The following is a 17477-nucleotide window of genomic DNA, read 5'->3' as shown; positions in this document are numbered from 1 at the left end:
TTCAGTTTGAATTAAAGCTTATAGAGCTTCTGCACAATCAGCCCTGTGATTGGCTGACACGTTTCCCATAAAGCCTGACTGCAGACTACCCAGGAAGTTCCAGACTGTAGTTTTATCTTAGCAAACAGTGACTGTGCTAATTCAAGATGAGTAGTCATGCTGTCACTCTGGAGGCCCTTTATCAGCAGAGCCAGGAGGCCGCATTTAACAAGAAGCTCTTCGTACATTTATGAATCAGACGAAACGTTACAATTTGTGAGAAAATCCAGAGATATTCTATATGATAACAAGGCAACAGAAGGATGAAAAGCGGCAACAAAAAAAAGTTCAAAATCACTGTGAAATTTTCAACACTTTAATTTAGAAATATAATAAACATAAAAGTCAAATCACCAATAGAAATGTTCTCAATACAGATAACTGACCAGAGAAATAGATTTTTCTTCCTTTATTCAGTTTACTGAAGCAAATGCTTTAATGCCCAGATAGGGCATTAAAGCATTTGCTTAACTATCACAAACAACCTACAAGGTATGACGTCATTCGCTAAGGTACATAAGGAGAATAATGTCCTTTGAAAGTTTATCTACATGATGCAGCAGAGCGAGAAGGTTCAAAGATAAGCAGAAAAAGAGGCCCCAATGTCCTAAAGTTTGTTACATTACATACAGAGTCTGCATAAAGCAATTAAGGCTTTCAGCATACAAACAGTCTAAGCAAACACTTTACACATTTGAAATTAGTTCTTGATTTGTAATCCATTCATGTCATTAAAAAAGATAAAGAAAACAAACTGCTTTATCTTAAACTGAACTGACAGATGTATCCACATTCAACACAACCATAAACCAAGATGGAGATGGAGGAGTTCAATTTATTTTGTTTACAGTCTGAGGAGGCATGCTGTAATATATGTAGTAAGATTCCCGGTTCCTTTTCTTTCAGATAAACTTTAGATTTGTAGAAAGAACTGGTTGTTGTTTACAGTGCAGGGTAGACAGTCAGCAAACCCATCAGAGGGGAAAGGAGGAGGCACTTCCAGGAATTGTTTTTAGGCGTAAAGAGGCTGGTAGCCGCTCCTTCGGCTGCTGCCTCGACAGGTTATCACACAGACGCTCAGCATCCCAAAGAACTGAAAGAGCAAACAATCATAAAGAAATGTAAATGTAAATTGCAAATATGGATATTTTTATACACTGTAAAATACTTGCTGGAATATGGATAATATATATTTTTTCATTTAAATTGATACATTAAGCACATTTTTAAAAAAGCATTTTCTAAGATGATCTATTAAAGCGTCAAGATTTGGGTAAGGTTTGAGGGAAAGCAAGCATTTCATAGTTTGTTGAAATAAAAACTAAAAAATCCTCTCAGTAGAATTGGGTTAATATATTACCTTGTTTGCCCAACCTTTAAACTCTTGATAATTTTGAAGGGTTTAAGATCAGAAGTTTGTTATAGAAACTTCAAAACACTGACTTTGTTGCTCATAAGGCACTTTACAACCGATTAAGGCAAACAATAGTGTGTCCCTAGGACACCATTGATTCTAATGAGCATATCAGTCCTTCCTAGTCTGGCTAGCTAAACCGAATTACGCTGTAATACAGTCTGGCAAAGGCAGGACTTTATGATGTGTCACTCTCAGTGCCTAACTGCTAGGATAACAGCAAGATGGCGACCGCAACGGAGTAACATTTTAATGATGCCCTTTCTGATGTCATGAGGGAGATTGATCTAACTGTATAAACCTCAACAACATGCAGCTTTAGTGTCATTTCTTTTTACAAAAGGACACATTTATTATTCTCAGCTTGACATGTTTCACAGATTACAAAAACAGAACGCGTTAATTGGAGTTTCTGTGTCACATCCGTAGTTATGATTGGTCTGTACCAGGTCTTTATCAGACTGAGAAGACATGTAAATGGTGTATCAGCCTGGATGGTAAGGCTTATGTCCTTCCTTCGTGAAAACACCCCAACTATAAGAAACTGGTCTGCTTTGCTGTGCAGGTTTCTCCATTTTTCCTCTAATGAAACAATGGTGATTATGATAAAGTACTTAACTTCTTGTTTGAGCAGAACAAAGGACATGCCTCCAAAAATTGAGATCTTTGTTGCTGGGTAAATTTATAAACGATGCAATGGCCTCTTCTTTTCTGAGTGGCATTTAGTCCATGTCAGGAAAAGAGTTGTTTTCCTGTGGATAATGACTCTAATATCAGTTTTAGTTGGTATCTTTGTAAAATCCTTTGCTTTTGCTTTGATATACTTATTTCACATTCATCTATGGAACACAGAATGTGTACTTTTCTGAAGGCTGGTTTGTTGTGTATTTGAAGTAACACAACTTTATAACTGTCTTGCTCTTTTCATAAGTATTTAGCAAATTGAAGGGATTTTGGTAATCCTATCTGATCAGACTAAAGTTCTAAAAGAAGACACTAAAGGGATAATTGCATCATTTTTGCTTGTTTAGCTTTCTTCAACAACAACTACAAAAAAAACAAGAATAATCTAATCAGTGGAGTGTGTAACTGCTGAAATGATCGAGAGAACTCCACAAAGGACCCTTTTTATTTTTAAGAGTAGATGGTGACAAAGCTCATATTGTACATGAGGATTTTCAAAAACCGATGTAAAATTTAATTTGACTGCTTCCATTCAAGAGTTCCCACCAATGTGGTTATCTGCACCAACCAGCCGACCTCCCAAACAGTCATTAAATAAGTCCCTAATCTAGAGTGTTTGAAAGTATAAAATATCAGTTTTCCTTCCATTTTTACATAGTGCTGTGTGGCAGGATGCAAAAAGTAGCTTCTAGAACAACTAAATATAGGTTACCTTGATGACGGCAAACCCGAGCACAACCAGCATGCCGTAAGTCAACGCGTGCTGCAGGAATGTCTCCAGTTTTTTCTCACATCCCTAAAAACCAAATTAAATGAATTCACTTTAGAAATTATGTGAAAAGTCTTGCAGAATGTGATACACAGAAGAATAAGCTGGTGAAAACGATATTTTCATTTCATGCATGTCTAAGGCCTTTTGAAATGAAGTCGACAAACAATAAACTGTTGGCAGCTGTTTCAAATCGGCAGAGTAAACATAAGGATCTACCTTTATTAGGGAATACACAGTCTCTTCTGTTTTAATAATGGTAACCTTGCTAACTAAAGTAAACATAAAATGGCAAAGCTAGTTAAATCTTTAAAAAACACTGTAATGGTGACTTCTGAATTACAACCATAGTGTGACATCATTTTTGCTACATAAGATTTTATTGTGAATAACAAATGTCTTTTTATGGCAGAGAGGCTGGAAAATATTTCATATACTTTTAACGTTTTATAGTTTTAGCATCAAAAATCAACTACAAAACTGACTAATGCAGACTGAATTATTTGACACATCAAAGCATACAGCTGCTGAGAAAATGTATAACGCAAGATAAGTTCTTTGTAAGATACAGCTTCAAGAACTGAGGTAAAAAAAAAAGTATAACTTAAAGAACGGCAAGAACGCCGGCCGATGTGACTGAGTGCTTAGTGGTACCGATTGTGTCCGATTTACCTCTGAGTAAAGCAGGTTAGGTGGTTGTGGGGTGCCGGCACACTGAGTTGCGTTTATACAACAAGAATGAGGTATGGTATTATTTTCGCGGAACCAGGTGGTGTTTAACCAGCTGGTGTAGTTGGCAACTCCACAGCACTTCAACTGCAACGACAAGAGCAAAGAAAATTGTATAAAATCTACTCATATCATGTTAACCTAACTAAAGGAGACAGAAGGAAAAAAAAGAATGAAAAAAGTGAACAGAATGAGTGCCTCTGGCAGCCAAAAAAGGTCAAAGGTGAAACATTATCTTATACATTTCACACACCATTACCTTTATTTCTTCAGTTTCAGTTATGCTTTAGTAACCAATGGTGCGTAGATACAGACACTGGGCACTAACCATCTGCTCAGTGTGATAAAAACTGGGTAAATGAAAGGAAATAATCGGATCATTGAGTGCATTTAACCAAAATGATGCAGCCAAAATTTGGATGGGATAAGACTTCTATGTTTTATAATGGAGGCCCAGAGAATTTGTATTTCTTTATGTTTAAACTTAAACTTCAGGCAGCTGTTAGGAAGACATATGTGTATGCATGAGGGATGGTTGATCAGGCAGGGGATGTTACTAGTGGCATAATGAATTTCAAATACATTTTACATAAAAACAGCAAAATGTGAAAGAATAGCATCATACAAATAAAGAAAGGTTTTAAAAGTCAGCTACTTCTACAGTTGGATTTAATCAGAATGTAAAATACAGAAACCGGAACTCGATATTCTCTTTCATAAAGACAAACCTAAAACATTATTATGCTGGTGAAAAATTAAAAACAGTAAAAGAACTTGAAAAAAAAAGGGGAAAAAGGAAGAAATGGCTTTGTCAACAAAAAATAAATAATTTGATTGTTGGAACAAACATTAAAAAGCTCGTAAATACAAGCATCAAAAGGTTAGATACTAATATTTTTCTTAAAGGACTAGAATTGAAAGAGATTTACTCCAAAACCATAATCCGAAGCAAAATCCAATTCAGTTAAGTTATTTACTACGTTTTTAACAAACTAATGAAGCAAGTGTATCTGCATGGCTTCCATTTCTACACTGTCATTAATTAGAAGAGACATTGTAGTTGCTTCTTCATGAGTGAAGTCATGTTTATTTTTGGACAATGTGCTCTCTTTACTGCCCTGCCTTTTATGACACCAAGCAACACCCTGCATTTCCCTAAGTAAAGAAAGTCTGGATGAGTTATTCTGGGCATGCTCAGTAGAGAAGAAGGCACAACTATTTATGCATTCTAATTTGGTTACTTATCGGAATGAAGAGGAACCTGAAAGAACCAGAGGAGGAAATGCAACCGTAGGGAAAAAACACAAGCAGAGCATCGGATGTTGATGGTCTGAAAGTAGAACTAAGAACATATGTGTATATCTGCAAAGAGGAATGCTCACATTCTGCTGCAGCAGATCCACAGCTTGGCTTTCAGTGTTTTTCCCATCATACTTTGCAAAGACATCATTCATCGAGCGCTCCAGATTTGGATTTATCTGCACAGGAAAAAAATTTAAAAGCATAAAAAGTCATCTCAATAAAGAAGGAAGAGTAGAATAGAAAAAAAAACTCTTGACATGAGTAAGATTGGTATGTTCTGACTCACTTTGCCCTGATAGATGAAGGTAAACACCAAAGCAACTACTTCAGCTGCAAAGACTAGCATGATGATCAGGAAGAACTGCAAAACAAGGAAAACAGTAGGTAGAAATTAGACTGGCTAAATGGTAAATCATAAGAACAAATTACATAAAGCAAAAAGGAGAAAAAAATGCATTCAAGATTCTATTCAGACAAAGAGTTAGAAGTTTCACAGACACACAAGCGCTTACACAGCCAAGGCCAAATTTGGATTCTTTGAGCGTGGCACAGCATCCCACCAGGCCGAAAATGAGCATCACCACACTGATGCCAATGACAATGGCGGCTGGGATCAAAGTCTGCTTGTCCTGGATGAAACTTTCAAAGGTGCTATAGCTCTGAATCATAGAGGCACCAATATAGGCCAAAACTGCTCCGGCAGCCTGCATGGTAGAGAGAGACAAACATTTGTTAACATAGGGGTGCACAATAAAAAAAAAGGCAATTTTGATGTTGTAAGTTATTGTTATAACTATTAAAATTGTTATGCATGTTTTATGTTCTCCCACCATCACAACATTTTCAGTGCTAATGTATCTGTGAGCTTCTGGATCTGGGTCAATATAAAAGCAAGTATGTAAAAATTTATTGGTATAACACATTTCAGTGGCGAGCTAATTCAAACTGCATCATACCTTACATCATAAAAACATTAGAATAACATTCAAATTTGTTAATATCTAACAAATGCGAAGTAAATTCATAAATCAAATACACAGGGACTGAATAAACATCTGAATCATCACAACAAATCCTAAAATTCTCCAGATACACATAATTACCATAGGGAAATCATCATTGTGTAATAATGTATTTTGTTAAGAGCAGATTTCCCCCTGAATTTGTTTGCAGACTACTAAACAAACGCAATTCTAAACAGGTGGATCTTCAGCCTTGATTTAAAGGAATTTCGTTTTATGGCTGTTTAGCAATTTTCTGGGATTTTGTTCCAGATTAAATCTTCATAAACACCGAAAGCTAATTTTCCATGTTCGGTTCTGGGGATACAAGTAGAACAAGGAGGCTGGAGTGCTTTGGAAGGTCGATATTATATTGGTGATTTGTTGTTTAATGCAGCAAAAATAATTAGCAGGGCTTAAAGATGCAACAAAAGTACGTTGTTTGCCAAATCAGCAGATGCAGCTGGATTAAAGTATTTTCAATGAAACCAGGTCATTGTTATCTAACATAAGTTTCTTTTTTCTTATTAGTTGGATAGACACTATCTGGGCTCTATGTTTGCTATGAACCTAAAATACAAAGACATAAAGATGGTTTAATGATGTATTTCCTGCAGACCATATCATAGCTGCAGTATAATAGTTCGTTATAATAGCCACTTATTGCACATTTCAATGATTCAATATCATCTGTAGCCTTTAGAACAACTGTTTGAATGGAATAACTAGGAAATATGTGCAGGAAAGAAACAAAATCTAAGTACCTTAATTCTAGGATTACATAGTGGTTTGTTACAAACACTAAAATTAACAGTAGACTATTACACAGTGATTCTGTAATGTAGAGGTACTATACACTGATGTACACTAGACCGGAGACAGGAGAGAAAAAAAGATTAGAAAACTGGGTCAAGCTGTGCATGAGAAAAACTCCCTAAGATGTGGAATCAGGAATTTGAACTTTATAGACTGCTTGTAAAGATAATGAAAAAAAAAAAAGAAACACAGCTCACCCTTTAAGACGATACAACGTTCTGTTTAAAGCGTTAATAAAGGGAAGTGAGAGAATCAACGTCTCTCTTTCTGTTTCAGGCAACTTCTCTTAAAAAAAGAAAGCCCTTGTCTAAGTGTAACAGACAAAATCTGCTAGGAGAGAAACAGGTAATTTACAATAAGAAATATAGCAAATAACAATGAGGTACTTGTCTATATTTTTATGCTAAATGATATATACCTAACAAATGCATTTCAATGGAAAGTAAGAACAAAGCAGCCAAGTTTACATCAAAAGATTTCCTCGTTTGATCATGTGATGTAAACTCATGTGATCATAACGGGGTTGGAAGGTAGACTGAGTCACAACCTTATCATTGTTTAGCAGTGACATCACCCATCATAAGACTTCATGCATGAGTTGGTTTGGTCCAAACACAGAATGTAAAGAAAGTGTCATATTTTATCATACAACAGACAGGTCTGCTAACAGAGTTTTACAGTGAGTCTAATTTAAACCCCAAAAAAGTGGGAGAGTCCTTTAAAAAACAGTGAAGCGTTTATCTAATTATTGACAGATCCGACTTCCCTTTGCCCTTCATTACGACACACTGTCTTTGATTTGATCCCAAACCACTGATAAAAGAAGCACCATAGTATGCAGGAGAAAGTAGGGCAACAAACTGACGTTTAGTGCTTCATACAGAGCAACAGATGGAAAACAAACTTGATCGATCTGCTTAAATTTTGTTTTACTAATCAAGCAATTAAAACGGTCATGAATTATCAAAAAAATTAAACCAAAAACCTCCAATTCAACTCTAACCCTGTGATGGGGGTCAGTCTCTGTATTAATTTCCCTTTGATAATCCAGCTTAATCATAGCGTAATATTTTAAAGAGGTGAACGGATGTGTGTTATCTGTGGTGAAACTGTAATTTACATGGAGTTAGGCCCCATGACTAATTTTTCTAATCACTCCTAAGTCACGGGATGCCTCTGGGGTTGTTCTCCTGCACCTCGGCATCTGCTGCTCACCCCCTAATCGCTCCATGGAATCTGATCTTGTGCCTGAGAGGCAGCACAAAAAGGATTACAAAACGTATGGCATTTAACAGCCGCAATGCTTTTCTGGAATTTGAAAAGGACTAAAAAGCCTGGTTTCTTCATCTGTGGTGAAAGTTTTTAGAAAGCTTCTCCAGAATCTATTAGATCTGTGCTGACTAAAATACGATCCTTTCAAGACTCTAACTGAAAATGTACCTTAAGCTAGTAATGAATACATCAAGCTACCAAGGTGTGGCTCAATAAAATGTAATTACTTCTGTCAGAAATTGTCAAATTTGATAATGAAGCTAATATATCAAATCTTGATACTGTATACATTGTTGACTTTTGCATAATGGCCAAATTCCACCCCAAATTAAACATCTTTCTGAAAAGGTGCAGATTCTCATTAACTGTTGCCAGAAACCAAAAGCAGGTTTGACCAATACCTATCCAAACTAAGTATTAACCTCAAACTTAATTTGATGGCTTACAAATATACAGTTTATCCGTTTACGTTGGTGAGTGGTGTGGTCAGCACAATACAGTGAGTATTACTGTCTTAGTATAACTGCAACAGAAATATGCACTGTTTTTTTTTTTGTGTTGTCAAAAAGCTTCCAGCCTTTCCAAATCCACCAGAATTGAATTATGTAGAAATGCTTAAAGTTTAAATGAAACAAAAGTGTTGACTTTATTGGGCTTTGTTAAACAAAAAACAATCACGCTCATTCTCAATCTTCTAGACACTAATTTAAATACAAATAGGCCTTACCATAGCCCAAATTTACTTAAAAATAACTCATTTTGAGTGTTCTTCCCTCAGTAACAGTATCAATACCGAAGAGAGTTGTAATGGTATTGTAAAGCTTATCAATAGTGATTAGAGAAAGGATGAGATTTGTGTTTCTGACTTACAGATTATACAGAAAATTGACCCAGCCCAGTCACAGCTTGAGCTTTGTACCGCTTATGATTATTATTTGCATTTGTGCAAGCACAAATACTTCAAAATACTGCCCTGTAAATATAGAGTAGTACTCAGGAAAAAGGAAATAATAAATACATTAAATGAGAAGGAAAAATATATATGTGACACAAAACTGAAGGCAGGCACAAGATTGCAAAATGCATTTTGAACAGTCTTGTCTGAAACATGCCTGGGAAATGAGGAAGTAATATTTTAGGTATACTAACAGTGATATTTATGAGCAGGTTAATATTTAGTTTTTTTTTTTCCGCCAAACAGACGGGCAAATCAGACAGTAATGTAATTATACAGTCCCCAAAATCAATTAACACCCCTTTTAAACCAGTTTGCTCCAAAAAAACACAAACCAAAAACATATCAAACCAATGTTTATTCAAAAACAAAGGCAAAGCTATTAACCCTCCAGACTGAGGGTGTCAGGTTAGAGAGGGTTCACTGGAAACCATAAAAGATTAAACGTTTTCTCACGAATTTCTAAAAAAGATTCACACTGGGCCAATAGCAGCTGGAGTAAACAAATAAGACTGCGTCCACCAAGGAGCAATGGCAGCTTTCTGTGACGTCTATCGACGCACAAGTTTTATTTTTGTAAAGGCTCAGATATTTCCAACAATAATACTATTTATTATTATCATAAACTATATACATGTTTGTTGTACAGTAAGCAGTAGTATAAGTCCCTGTAAATGTTCGCTTCTGGTTTCCTCCGCGTATTAAAATCTCGGCAGGTGGAAATTTACGCACAGACTCACCCAGAAGACCAGGCTGAGGAAGAGCAGGATTGACTTAGAAGTGCAGATACCGCAGTCCATGTTGACAGACTGAGCTGGGAAGGTAGAAGGAGAGCTGTTCAGTAGATCTGATCCTTTTTTTATTTAATGTCACAGTAAGAGGCTGATCTCCGACTGCTGCCGCCTCAGTCACAAGTTTGCGTCTGACTGCGCTGACTGTGATCACATGGTCACATGACTGGTGGGGGTGGGGGTCACTCTCTGAAGCAGCACACAAACAGCTTTTTGTTGCAGTGTAGGGAAACATTTTCTTAATGAATCGACTTTATTTATCTTTTTAGGGGAAACAATTTGTAAATTAATTAACTTCCGTTATCTCCTTTTTTTTAAACACAGAAACTAGCCACAAAATATCCAGGAAATCGTCACTCTTAATTAGCGTTCCAAGAATGAATCAGAGAACAATGAAAGGAGAATAAAATTTTACTGCTATACTGGACGTTATGACTTCAAAATAATTTCCACTGAATGAGGAGTTAACGATCTTTTTTCACTTTATTTCATCATACTGTTCATAATTAGTATCAAAGGTCAATAATATGGATGATTACACATTTTCCGATTTCCAATTTCCATACTTTTCCAGACCCGCTTGTTTAGATCTCTTTTTTTATACAATAGTTTGGATATTTGCATTTTTTTATCTGTAGTTTAGAACAAGATCCTGGAAACAAGCGGCTGAAATGAGTTTTCTCCATAGGGTGTCTGGGGTCTCCCTCAGAGATAGGGTGAGGAGCTCAGGAATCCGTGGCGGACTCAGGGTAGAGCCGCTGCTCGTCCACATTGAGAGGAGCCAGTTGAGGTGGGTTGGGCATCTGATTAGGATGCCTCCCGGACATCTCCCTGGTGAGGTGTTCCAGGCACATCCCACTGGGAGGAGGCCCAGGGGGAGACCCAGGACACACTGGAGGGACTATCTTTCTCGGCTGGCCTGGGAGTAGAGCCTTGCACTCCCGCGGGAGTCCCATGGGACCCAACGCAAAGCAGTGCGGCACGGGACAAATATTGAAAGCTCATTGCGGGTGTAGCGGTGATAAGCGGCAGTCCCGCGAACTAAAAACGTGTTTTAAAACATAAAATAAAATGTAAAATAAGGTCATAAATGATCAGTCTATGTCTATCATATATATACATCACAATGTGCTGCATATGGCAGCTCATACCACCTAATGCGTGTCATGCACTATTCGGTGAAGAATCGGCCAGTAATGTGCTCAACTAAGCACAGCGTGTTTAATTCCTCAAACTAATGACACGAATTGCCTTGAGCAGTAGGTGAACGTCGGAATCATGCTGGAGTTGCGGGCGGGAGCAAAACAAACTATTACAGATGCGGGCTGGAGCGGGACTGTAAGTCATAATTCTTTGCGGGAGTGGGACTGAACACTGCAGGAGGGGGCGGGCCTCTACCTGGGAGCGCCTTGGGATTCCCCTGGAGGAGCTGGCCCAAGTGGCTGGGGAGAGTGACGTCTGGGCCTCCCTGCTGAAGCTGTTACCTCCGCAACCCAACCCCAGATAAGCAGAAGAAGATGGATTGATGGATGGATGGATGGATGGATGGATGGATGGATGGATGGATGGAGTTTGAATGCATGCTCCTGATTATGGATCTACAGTGTGTTTCAATTGCTCTGCTTCTCTTTCCTTCTGGACCAACGCCTGTATCTCAATGTCTTTGATGCTACATGTCAAATAGGCAGAGTATATTCTGCATAGCTGGACAGCTATATAAGACAATTACCTTAGTCCTAGGTTCAATCCTGGTCGAGCCATAGCTCAGTAGACAGTTTATTTGTCCCTTGGCAATGGCGTAAATATCGGTAAGCAGAGACTACCGTTGAATATTGGCCCACAACCTCTTAGGGGCCCCATCACTGACATCTGGTAGGCTGCTTATGTAATATATATATTCATACTACCATCTCTGAACTACAGACCCAACATTCTAATGCCCTCATTATCATGTCGGGAGACTTTAACCATGTCACCATGAACAAAGTCCTGCCGACCTTCAAACAATATGTGAGCTGCCCTACCAGAGATGAGAGGACCTTGGACCTGATGTATGCTAACATTAAAGATGCATACATCTCTTTTTCTCTCCCCTGTCTGGGCAGGTCAGATCACAACCTGGTTCATCTCAAACCCTGTCATTTACCTCCGGTGAAGAGGAAGCCTATGACCACAAGAACTGTGAGGATGTGGTCGGAGGAGACTTGTTAGGCACTGCAGGCCTGCTTTGAGGTGACTGAATGGCCTGCACTCTGTGAGCTCTACAGGAAAGACATTGATGGGCTCACAGAGTGCATGACGGACTATATCAACTTCTGTGTGGACTGCAGTGTTCCAGCTCGGACTGTCACCTGTTACACTAATAATAAATCATGGTTCACCAAGGACATAAAGGCTATCCTGAATGAGAAGAAGAGGGTGTTCAGAAATGGCAACTGTGAGGAGGTGAGGAGAGTGCAGGGGGTACTCAAACATAAAATCAAGGAGGCTAAAGACAAATACAGGGGAAAGCTGGAGAATAAACTCCAGACCAACAACATGAGGGATGTGTGGAGTGGGATGAGAGCTATCACAGGATTCCAGACGTCCACTGGTGTGGGGTTGGAAGGGTGCGTAGACCGGTCCAATGAACTGAACTTATTTTTCAATAGGTTTGATATTGCGGCCCATCCCCCACAACCCTCTACTGCTGGCTTCCCTACAACAACCACTCAACCTTCCCCCACTCCTCCTCCATACAGACCCCCTGTCTGCTCTTCACCACCTCAATCCACATCCACCGACTCCACCCCTCCCCCCTGCTTCACATCATGTCCTCCACAACATGAGAACCTCCCCCTACTGTTACCTCTACAGTGTCCTTCACTCCTGACCTGGTGAGAAGACAGTTAACCAGACTCCACTCCAGAAAAGCTGCAGGCCCCAATAGTGTATTCCCCACGGTGCTCAAAGCTTGTTCCTATCAGCTATGTGGAATACTTAGCCTAGTCTTCAGTCTGAGCATGCTCCTCCAGAGAGTCCCCATGCTGTGGAAGACGTCCTGTCTCGTTCCTGTGCCAAAGACGCTGCGCCCTAGCGACCCTCAGGACTACAGACCGGTAGCACTGACCTCCCATATCATGAAGACCTTCGAGAGGCTAGTCCTGGAGTAGCTAAGGCCCATGGTCAGGCCCTTCACTCATCCACTACAGTTCACCTACCAGCCCCGCCTGGGAGTTGAGGACAGCATCGTCTTCCTGCTGAACAGAGTCTACAACAGCTGGACAAGCCAGCGAGCACAGTGAGAATCATGTTCTTTGATTTCTCTAGTGCCTTCAACACCATCCGCCCGGCTCTACAAGGTGAGAAGATGACTGCGATGCAGGTGGAGGCCCCCATCGTGTCCTGGATTGTTGTTTACCTGACGAGCAGACCACAGCATGTATGCCTACGGAACTGTGTGTCTGACAGGGTGGTCAGCAACACTTGGGCCCCTCAGGGGACTGTCCTCTCCCCCTTCCTCTTCACCCTTTTCACCTCAGACTTCAACTATTGCTCTGAGTCCTGCCACCTTCAGAAGTTTTCTAATGACTCAGCAATTGTTGGCTGCATTGAAAAGTGTGAGGAGAGTGAATACAGGACTGTGGTGGGCAACTTTGTCACTTAATATAACATAAGTATAAGTACCTGGGAGTGTACTTTAACAATAAGTTGGACTGGACTAGAAACACCGAGGCAGTCTACAAAAAGGGCTAAAGCCGACTATTCTTCCTGAGGAGGCTGAAGTCCTTTAACATCTGTGGGGCGTTGCTGAGGATGTTTTATGAGTCAGTTGTTGCTAGCACGCTCTTCTTTGCTATCACATGCTGGGGCAGTGGGCTGAGGGTCGCTGACAACAACATACGGAACAAACTGATCAGGAGGGCCGGTGATGTTGTCGGTGAGCAGCTGGACACTCCGACGACCGTGGCAGAGAGGAGGATGCTGTCCATGTTTCAGTCCATCTTAGACAATGACGCACATCCTCTCCATTACACACAGGTCCAGCAGACGAGGTCCTTCAGCAAAAGACTTCCCTGACCCAGATGCACCACAGAGCGCCACAGGAAATCATTTTCGCCTGTGGTCATCAATTTCTATAACGCCTCCCTAAAGTGATTCAGACACCCCCCCATCTGTAATTGACATTTATCCAGTATTTTTGCACGTCACTATCACTTTACTTGGATTTAGTTATACATATGCATATATATATGTATGTATATATATATATATATATATATATATATATATACATATATATACTTTTAATCACTATGTTAATAACTGTGTATAGTTCATGAGGCGGTTGGTAAAAAATATGGATGCAATGGATGGATGGATGGACTACGACTTGGAATTATGGGTATCCCAGAGTGTAGATTAAAACCGTAACCGTTACGTACAATGTGCTAGCGACAATGGATACCAAAAAGAGCTATTTAAGCGGATTCCAGAAAAGAAAAAGGACCCGATATGTAGATAACCAACACGATTCGTCAGTGTTGTTTTAGGATTAAGAGATTTATTTTTGTGTATTTTCATTGGGAATATTAAAAGAAAGCCATCAATATTAAATGTATTTTAAATTGTTTTTGACCACTTCTTAAAAAATTTGTTTGTCTTTTTAACTTGGGATGTCTGCAACACGTGGTTGTGCGCTGTTTTTCCGGGTGTGATGTGTATCATATACTACGGAGAATTGCATAATTGTATCTTATTGGCCGAGTGATGGAACTGTCGCCGTACCCTGAACCTTTATCACGTGTTGTACTTCATATAGGGCCCACCCAGATAATGTTGCTAATGGGCCTCTTGTTGTGTCATTACGCCATTATCCCTTGGGGAAATGTCCAATGGTAATATACAATCGATTCTAGCAGGTATATATAGTAAAATAAAAAAGCAGCTTGATTCTTCTTTACTTTCCAAAGAATGTAATAAAATGTAAACTGAATTGCCATTAAGTATACTGTATGAGTGTTTAGTTATTTGACAGTGGGTATCTAGACTTACCAACTATTCATGGTGTGCACCTGCTTCTGAAGCCTCATGACTGCTGGAGACGGATAGTGACCACAACCCAACAATACCTATATTGATAAACTTATATAGAAAACATATGGATTGATATATTTTTATGATTTAATGTCTTCTTAGTTATTAATGTTTTGCTTGTAAGAACTTCAGATCATAGCATTGAAACCTCTACCATGATGACACATTCATAGAATTGGATTAAACTGGATCATGATCTATAGGAGGTAAGTGCAAATGTTTAACAATTTGTCACACACAAAAAAAGGAGTCCCTGGGCTATTGTCATAGTGCAGCCATATATCAGCAGGTCTTTTGCATAGTCATGTGAGGCATGTCACATTTGTGTATCTAAATTTCCACAATGATGCACTTTTTTAGATATTTTAAAAGAAAAAATACAAAGGTAGACGCAAGAACACTCATGATCCAACTAAAGCAGACTTTACACAGCTTGAACGACCTGAGAGATATCAGTCTCTCTGTTATGGTATGAGACTTTAGTGTGGAAAGTGTTAAAACACCTAACTACGTCTAAGTGGTTTCGCTGTTGTCAGCAGTTTATTCTAGTCCAACAGGCTTAATAGTTCTGTTTCATTTTTGCAGCTTGGTCAAAAACAAGTGATAGCCTGATCTCATTTAGCCCTAAAAATGTGTGTATAAACTTTCAAATACTCCATGTGATTTATATCTGCCCTTTGTGATTAATAGAAAATTTAAACTCAGTTAAGGAGCATCGCAATGTTGGTTTGGTCCAGGCTCCAGTTCACTGTTAAGGGGTGAAAATTAATTTGCTGTGGTTTACTTGCATACTGTGCAAGTAAACCAATGCCATGCGCTTGCAGCCGATTGGTTTGGGGCCAATTAATCCAGTGCTGCGCTGTTTTGAGAAGTAAAGAAAAGCAACAAGATGAAGACAGTCAGTCCCGTGGCGTCTCTGTGACTATTTTGGTGTTCAAATGAGGTTGAACATCTGCAGCTCTATATTTCGCTATGATACATTATCTCACTGTTTTTTTTTTTTTTTTTACTCTTCATTTCCCTCTACTATCACTACTCACATACGGTGCTCTTGCATCACATGGTCTATTCCTTCTTTTAGTACACCGGTGTAGCAGTGATGCACGCTGCAAGTGAACAAACCTCATGCTGAATAAACTGTGCTGAGACTGGCAGCGGTAACTGCCATGGTTATTCTTTGCAGTCAACTCTAGGTCAGACTCATCAACAAAACATCTTGTTCTGTCTCAAGTATTTTGCAGGGTTTACAGTTTCTGTTCCCAATTGTTAACCTTTATTTATCATCCCATTAGCTCTCATCAAGTTTTCGAATGATGTTAGTGCATTCAAGGTGATGTGTTGCATTAGCTTTCTGCTGGTGAAAATGTCCCCAAAATTTTGTGTGTGCGCAAAAGAGAACTTTCATCCAGGAATTCAAAAAACTCAACAAGGCCAGACCTGTGCAGCACACAAGTCGCTGTTCTCTGCAGTATTTCAAGAGTTGTACTGACCTCTTGGCTACCTCTCAGGTTAACACTGAACCTGTCCAACCAGTTGGTTTAGTAGAACAGCCGTTTTGAGTTGTAAATAGGATAGAATATGGGAGGACGAGGGCTCCAGGGCTGGAGTGACTGTTGAGTCCCTACACACACAAACATTTTTCAACATTGCACCTTTCAGATTTTTGTAGTATATTTCAATTCAATTTAGTTTATTTATATAGAGCTAATTCACAACACATGCTAATTTCAAGGCAATTCAAGGCACTTTACAGTTTTCCTGATCATGCAGTCAAATTGATTCAAAGTTTTCTATCTACGGTAAAGAAAATCAGTTGACTCAAATGCAATCCCTCACACTAATCATGCTTGTAGTGACACTGGGCAGGAAAACTCCCTTTTAACAGGAAGAAACCTCCAGCAGAACCAGGCTCAGTGCGAGCAGCCATCTGCCGAGGCCGACTGGGGTTCAAGGAGACAGAGGCAGAGATACAAGAAGCGACTCTTGAAGGCGGCCCCGTCCAGGAAACACACAGCCAGGCAAATGAGCTCCAAGCAAACTCCCGCAGTCAGAGAAACATGACCACACCGAAAAAAAGGCCAATCCAGAACATCCATAAACAAAGGGGCTGATGGCAGCAGCACAGCCGATACCTCTCTCAAGGAAGGTGTTATGGCCAAACAGGAACAGACGAGGCAAAGCCACCACGAGAAAAAGAAGAGAGAGCACATCATTAGAGATTGAAGTAACAGATTCTGCAGAGAAGACGAATGAAACCCAAATTTTTTAAAAGCATTTTAAAAAGCAAAAGCTGTTTTTTTAAAAGCAAAAACAGAACCTCTATTTAGTTAATTCTATATGATCCTATACAAAATTCTTAATTTCGAACAAAATTAGACAGAATCTGTATTTTTTTAACTTCTCCTTACCAATAAGATAAGCAAAAGAAACTTTTCTTTACATAGAAATTATTTTTAAGAATAGTTTAAATAAGGTATTTTATATAATTTTAGGGAAAAAAATAATTTTACTTTTGTACTCAAGTTTTAGATTAGGTTAGATTCAACTTTATTGTCATTACACAGGTACAGGTACAAGGCAACGAAATGCAGTTTAGGTCTAACCAGTAGTGCAATAGCAGCAAGTGCAT

The 17477-nt window shown here is 39.1% G+C and overlaps 1 protein-coding gene across 1 annotated transcript; it reads right to left on the bottom strand.

Moving 5' to 3' along the window:
- Nucleotides 1-339: 339 nt before the first annotated feature.
- Nucleotides 340-9927, bottom strand: tspan36 (tetraspanin 36). The gene is made up of 7 exons (XM_038281503.1): nt 9722-9927; nt 5450-5641; nt 5224-5298; nt 5018-5113; nt 3579-3722; nt 2850-2933; nt 340-1132 (listed from the first exon to the last, which is right to left on the bottom strand). Exons 1-7 carry the CDS (start codon nt 9779-9781, stop codon nt 1052-1054), a joined length of 732 nt encoding a protein of 243 aa, XP_038137431.1. The 5' UTR covers nt 9782-9927; the 3' UTR covers nt 340-1051.
- Between the last annotated feature and the right edge of the window lie 7550 nt (nt 9928-17477).

Source organism: Cyprinodon tularosa, unplaced genomic scaffold (genome assembly GCF_016077235.1).
Source record: "Cyprinodon tularosa strain WSP-4 unplaced genomic scaffold, ASM1607723v1 ctg171, whole genome shotgun sequence".
Lineage (NCBI taxonomy): Eukaryota > Metazoa > Chordata > Actinopteri > Cyprinodontiformes > Cyprinodontidae > Cyprinodon > Cyprinodon tularosa.
Note: the sequence above shows the minus strand (reverse complement) of the source record. Positions and strands in the feature narration are given on the sequence as shown.